The 6718-nt window shown below is 36.5% G+C and overlaps 1 protein-coding gene across 2 annotated transcripts; it reads right to left on the bottom strand.

Annotated features, from left to right (window-relative positions):
- Positions 1–535: 535 nt before the first annotated feature.
- Positions 536–6203, bottom strand: LOC109002705 (protein ABIL1). 2 transcript variants are annotated; one of them, XM_018980561.2, is made up of 9 exons: positions 5866–6203; positions 4178–4260; positions 3453–3603; positions 3255–3354; positions 3047–3139; positions 2837–2921; positions 2631–2683; positions 2390–2490; positions 536–989 (listed from the first exon to the last, which is right to left on the bottom strand). In XM_018980561.2, exons 1-9 carry the CDS (start codon positions 5959–5961, stop codon positions 831–833), a joined length of 921 nt encoding a protein of 306 aa, XP_018836106.1. In that variant the 5' UTR covers positions 5962–6203; the 3' UTR covers positions 536–830. The 2 variants fall into 2 exon arrangements, with proteins under 2 accessions (XP_018836106.1, XP_018836104.1); XM_018980559.2 differs by having other exon boundaries at positions 2384–2490; positions 5866–6200.
- Positions 6204–6718: the final 515 nt, after the last annotated feature.

Below are 6718 nucleotides of genomic sequence, written 5' to 3'. Positions count from 1 at the left end.
TAATACATTTATCTTATGTATTATTATTTTTAATTTATAACTATTAAGTTAATTTATTTTATAAAAAGTTATATCATAAGATTTTTTTTAATAAAAAAATTTGGTTGAATAGTTAAATGGTTAAAATTTATTGTAAAATTTAAAAGTATTATATATTAATTAAAAGATAAGAATTAGAATATTAAAAATAAATCGAGTGTAGCTCGAGTTCAAATAGTTTGTTTATTTTTAGTCGAGTTTGAGCCGAATTCGAACAAGAATATCATTGAGTCTTATTAGAGTTCAAGCCGAGTAAACATGTTAATCAAGTTGGAGTATCCTTATTCGAATTCGGCTTGACTTGGTTCATTTGCAAGGCTAGGCGGATTGGATTGCAAGGCTGACCTTGTCGTTCGATGGATTACAGCCTACAGGACCCAAATCTAGTTGAAGCAACTCTTAAGAATAGCAACCACCACCATCAATCGGCATTATAGAAATAAATGGTTTTCACAGTAACTTTAGTACTACATTCTTGCATATACAATATGAACAGTGAAAATGATAGACATTGGCATCAATTAGCATACTCTGGACAAAAGAAGTATTTATGACATCCTAGAGATCAGGGCTTATACTCCAGTGAGCAGATCCTGACCATCTTCACCGTGCAAATTTGCACATTATTAGAAAGCTAAAATGAAAGGGTTGGAGTAGAGTAAAATTTGATTTCAAGCAATTGCTGAACTAATTAATGGCCAAGAAAACAGCTCATCATCAAGCATAGAAGAGATTTCCTGGCAACTCGACCCAAGGTTTGCGGGGTGGCATCTTTGATTTGTTCTGAAGATTCACGCAACAGAACCGGCCTTCATCTTTGATGTTTTCTGTTTGACGAAGAAGGATGATAGTACGCTTTTGCTCCGAACAGGGACACGCACAATTGCACGTCGGTTTTGGTTTTCAAATGACCTGTATGTTGTCAATGCTTTGGAACTCTCCATTGCATCCTACAAAAATAGACCTCTGTCAGCTTTCTAATTTGACCAACACAGGTCAGATACTAGATAACAAGAAATAGAATGCAGTGCAACAAGGAAAAAAATATTCACGTCAACATATAATTGTGCTAACAAGAGGCCCAGTGATAATATTTCTCAATCAAATGTCAAATTTTAGTTGAATGCAACACATTTCAAGAGAACTACACCAACTGAATAATCTATTAATCTAATGAACCTGATGTTTACAATACAAGCATTCTAGATCATACATACAATAAGGTGAGGCTCGTGCCTAATTTATAACAAGACTAGCCAAATGTGGAACTTATTAACTTCACATTGATTAATCCCCCATAAGTGGAAAACCTCCATTATGATATATGATCTGAAAAAGGGGAAAAAGAAAAATCATAGGCCGTAACAACGAAAGAAAAGGCCAAGTAAGATCATGACTTGTACTCCAAAAGGACTAGTCAAGGTTATAATTGGAGCACATTGGAATTCCCATAAAGGGCAATAACTTTTCCTTGCAGACTATGTAGGATCCCATTTATCCTCCTCTTATATTCAATCTGAGATATTGCAATCTCTCCTTTGAAGCATTGGCATCCTAGTTAGGCCGGCCCATTAGAATTATGATATACACTATACCATCATCCTACTCTCATCTTATTATATTGATGTGACACTATCCATCAACCATTGGATCAATTTTTATTTTTATTTTTTTATAAGTAAATAAGAGCTTTATTAAAAATAGGCACAACCAAGTACACGGGACATATACAACCCATGCAAGCAACACCTATGCATGAGTAACCATTGGATCAATTCTTATTTAATAATTATAATAATAATCAAGGGTTAATGGGTAGTGGCACCTCGGCATAGTAGGATGAGAATGGAATGAGTGTATAGTTTTTAACATTTCTCATTCCATTATAGGTGACATGAATCAAGTTCAACACTTGGCTAGGATTGGCTTTGATACAATTTGTAAACAACTCAAGTAAAGCCAAGAATCACTATTAGAGGCAAGAACTTCTCTCCGTCTCAGACTATATGGGATTCCCTTCACCATCCTCCTATACTCAACCAAGAGTATTACACAGGATTAATAACGGGTCATCACCCTACTAAATAGTACACATACGAAAGTTTTTAAGAAGCTTTCATGAAAGATATCGTGTAAAATTAATACATAATCATGATATATGAGCCTTCCATATAAACACATTTTACTTATAAAAAAAAGAAAAGAAAGATCCAACACATTTTAAACCAATTCGAGCAAATAATATTGACAACAGAAAAGTTCCAACCATTCGCATTTTTTATTATCAGGCATGCATTTGGAAGCATATTGAACATATTTGTGTTCTTTTCAATTTTGACATTACCCTTACAGTGGCACCCGATGTCTGCACAATTGCACCAGAAGCAGGGCCACCACTTGGTAACTGTAGATGAGCTGCTGAGGATTTGGTCCTCGAAGTCTCCTCAACATCTACAAGCATATGAGCTTAAAGCATGAGCATTTTTTTTATAAGTAGCTTAAAGTATGAGCATTATCACATGTATATCCATCTACAGCTCAAATGAAAGGGACAAGGAAGTAGGACAAGGCTTGATTAGAATTCCACATACCTATAAGATGGAAAACCTCTGAAGTCTTTCCAGAGGTTCTTGCATCTTCAGTGCTGTACCAAAGGAAAATGTCAAAAACCCAAAAGTAATTAAAACAACTTTATGCTCTCTTAAAGATAGCAAGGGAAAAAAGCCGCGCAAAAAGAAAAGGAGATAAGTGTGTGTATTCACCATTGAGACTTTATGCAAGAACCCTTTTTAGTTACCTGGTTGAAGCATGTGGAATCCCTTTCAAGGTGGATTTCGTTTCTGAGGCTAAATGCCATGAAAGAGTTTTTGATGCTGGGATACCTACTTAGAACACAGCAACATGAGCAAAGCAGAATTCACTTAATGCCAGGTGAGAAGTAACTCCAAAACCAATGTGGATAACTAGAAAATAAGATATCCCTACTGAAAACTTACAAAGTAGATACCTGAGGGCCGAAGACGAGCTCTAGCTTGAAAACTGTTTTTCGCAGCATCAGTCTGTATGTGTGGGCTAAAATGTACCCGCTTATTGACAGAATCTAGGTTGGAGGTAAAACCAGAAATTTATTTATTTTCCATAAAGAAGAAAAAAGAAGCGAGAAAAGCCATCATACTAATTATAAATACCAATTAAGCTGACCGTATTAGTCTTACTTGGCAAAATGTAGTGCTTATGATGTCTGGGAATGAATGCCAACAACTGCTGCTGCCTGAGACCTTCTCTACTCATGTATGTTTGACATGTCAGAAGTTGCTGATATTAAGAAATCATGTTGGTTCAGCTATATCCATTCAATATTGAATATTCTCTTGATGATAGCACATCCAGTCAGAGTAAACTTAGAAATTGACCTGATTTACGCAAGAAATATTCAGCTCGATAGTTGAGACTTCTGATGTTTGCTGCTCAAGAAGGTCAGTTAATTTGTATGCAACTGTCCCAAGGTGATCAACAGCATTTACCAGGGCTCGAACGGCATAATCTTTCAAGTTGTCCAGCACCCTGTGCAAATATATAAAAATATTTTTCTGCCATGAGCAGTGATAGAAGGCATATGATCCAAACCCCGTCAAACAGATATAATGCATGTTCTTGCTTAAGTTTTTTATTAGTAGCTCAAAACACAAGGACAAATGGTTAAAAATAGTCATGGTACGTTCATCCCAAAAAAATATGCCATCTTTTCATTTTAGTGACATCTCTAAATGAGGATATAATGGGTTCTCTCTCAAAATACTCAACAAAGCCTTACATCCCATGTCCTAATGCTTGGGGCTGGCTACACAAGGCTCCAACTCTATCTAGGAAAATGATATACCACCATGGCTATGTTTATTGGTAATAAATGAAAGGTCAGGAACAATGCAGTATAAGCCCATCCGCCTTCCTAAGATCGCGCCCTCTCTGATTTGTAAAAATTTTCGAAATGATTTAAGATTTTATGTTTGTTAGATGAAATTAAATCAACGGGTATAAAAGTCAGTCCTAAATTCTATTTACTGTATTGTTTCTTAAAGTGGAATTCACATATTTTCGATCCCACTTTGTAATAAAATATTAAAATGGGTGCTCTTACATCTGTTTCTGCTCACTATGAAGAAATGATTTTTCACAATATTCTGCAGCAGAATATAGTTGAGGTCTCAAGTTCTTCAGTTCCTGAAATAGAACCAAAACAAAAACCAAATTAGGATCAAAGCAACAATCTGCTTCAAAAAACATAACCACATTAGCAGTCCCCTAAAAAGCTGTTCATAAGAATACTATATCAAAGAGTTTGACAAGCATAAGCACAAAAATAAAATAAAAATGCATCACGAACCTAATTAAAAAAAAAAAAAAAGGTATCAAGTTTGTCATTAAGGACTCATGTAGTTAGATAGTTGGATGATACCTGCCAGGTGTAAACTTATTCTAGGAAAATTGTGCCACATGAAGCATCAAAATGTAATAACATATCTAACAATCTTCCTATGGCGGAAGCACTAACAGCATATCAACAATCAAAGCCCTTGTGACACCAAGTTTTTAAAAAAAGCCAAGAATCATATAAGGATCACCTTTTTAGGATCCATAGAATGTTGTCCTCTCTGTGCACACGTGTTTCTAAGCTACTTTTATTCTAGAAAAGTACCATCTGATATAATCCTGCTAGTGTATTTAAACCTTCTCTTGTAATATGTTTTGGTCACATCATGAGGCATTTTTTCTTTTACATCTCAGCACATGAAGAGATTGAAGGTTCAAATTTTGATATAATAGAACAATGCCAGAAAAGTCATCCAAAGCATTGGTGAGATTTGGTGGATTTGGGCATTTGACTCTATTAGTCTTGCAATTCCAAAACTAATGCTACTTGTCGATCTTGAATCTTGAACCATGCTAGTGTTTTGGCGAACATTTTGGCTCCATGCATTTTGTACCAGAAAGCATGTCTAATCTCCAAGACTCTTTGAAGATCACATCGAGTTCACCACACTATAGAAGCACATTTTGCTTCACTAATTGCACTAGTAACATCTGCTAAGACAAAAAAAAAAAAGAGTTGTACCAATATTGAAAATTTCTCCTCCCCCACACCTGTCATTGCTAGCTAATTGAAATGGTAGCTTTTCCCTCACTATCCAATATGTCATCTGCCTCCCAGTATACCATACTCGCATGCAATATGTCATCTGTCATCTTACTACTAACTTAGCTACAACCATGTTTAGTGACCAAGAAATGTGTGGTTAAAAAGCATGGGTAAATTAAGTTTTACCACTCCAAGCTACCATTGAATCTTAAACACACTTTCAAACTTTGAATCGCCACAACTCTTCTTCCAAATAAATGTTTCGATTTCATTTTACCCTCTTCCGTCAAATTCAGCAATTAAATTATACGGGAAAGCTTGTAAATTGATGGAAATGTCCCTTGATAGGTAATCATAGAAATTTGATTCATTAACTGTTGATCTAATGAAAAACATAAAACACTAGTGATGCGTTTGACTCCACCCTCCTTTTGAGTTTTCTCAGGGGACCAGTGAGTTCTTTTGTCTTTTTAGGATAGATACAAAACGGTCCTTCCATAATGGGGGCAATTTGGCAGCATCACAAGTGTTTCCTCTGTCTAAACAGATGAATTTGATTGGAAGTGTGAAATGAAACCGAAACTTTCATCACACGGAACTCCAAGCAAAGATTAATCAATGAAACAGCAAGAATCCAGATCCAGTCAACAAAATCATACATACAAATTAAGGGGAAAGAATTATTGAACCTGCAAAGCTTTGACGAAGCTCTTGCTGCGCTCCATGGAGACCTCGTCGAAGGTCATGACCGGATTGAGCGGCCTCGATTGCTCCACTTCGATCATGGTACAAACCACCAACACTATGAATGCCACCGCTCAAGGAACAAGGAATTAAGGAATATGATAAGGATTAGATTTGCGGTTGGGTTTTGGTGGGAGAGCTAACAAGCGAGTGGTTAGAGAGAGAGAGAGAGTGAGGTCGAAGCAATATCAGCAAGTGCGTTTTTGGATGGAGTTGAGACGAAGCGAAAACGAGAGAGAGAGAGAGAATCAGATGCGTGCGGTGCTTGAGTGAGGCGGTGGCTTTCGAATTAGAAAAATGCTGAATGCAACCGACCCCCACAATCGGTGTGTAATCGCCTCATCATTATAATAAAACGGTGTGTTTCATTTAAATGAGAGATGAAAATTGAGAGACCAAATGGAGAGGAGGGATTGAGTAAAACGGTGTGTTTCAATTAGTTTTTCAAAACATACCGTTTTGAGTGAAATCGAGAGGCTTCTCCCTTCTCCCTTCTCCATGCGTCCCCTTGTCCCTAACCTTAATACCATCAACGTTCCTCTTCTTTCCTGAAGCCAGCGACCTTTGTTCATTCACCATGCCCCAATCTTATTCTCACAAATCAAAACAAAACGTAAGGCAGCTCACACACCAAAACAAAATGGAAAGAAGCGATTTCGATTTCAAACGCGCAACAACATTCTCGTATAGCTTCCATTCCCACTTACTTCAGTCTTCAGCTACCTCCTTGACCTCCATTTTTTTTTCAAACCTCCATTAGCTTTGTTTTATTCTTGTTGTATTGAGATTTGCTCAGGA

This window comes from Juglans regia, chromosome 12, assembly GCF_001411555.2.
Source record: "Juglans regia cultivar Chandler chromosome 12, Walnut 2.0, whole genome shotgun sequence".
NCBI lineage: Eukaryota > Viridiplantae > Streptophyta > Magnoliopsida > Fagales > Juglandaceae > Juglans > Juglans regia.
This window is presented reverse-complemented; position numbering and strand designations above follow the sequence as displayed.

Bases quoted from the DNA above. Each gene is read 5' to 3' on its own strand.
- LOC109002705 (XM_018980559.2), bottom strand. From the start codon at position 5,961: ATGATCGAAGTGGAGCAATCGAGGCCGCTCAATCCGGTCATGACCTTC. The intron at 4,261-5,865 runs GTTCAATAATTC...GTTCTATTTCAG, and splicing joins GCTTCGTCAAAGCTTTGCAG to GAACTGAAGAACTTGAGACC. The intron at 3,140-3,254 runs GTAAGACTAATA...CCTCCAACCTAG, and splicing joins TAAGCACTACATTTTGCCAA to ATTCTGTCAATAAGCGGGTA.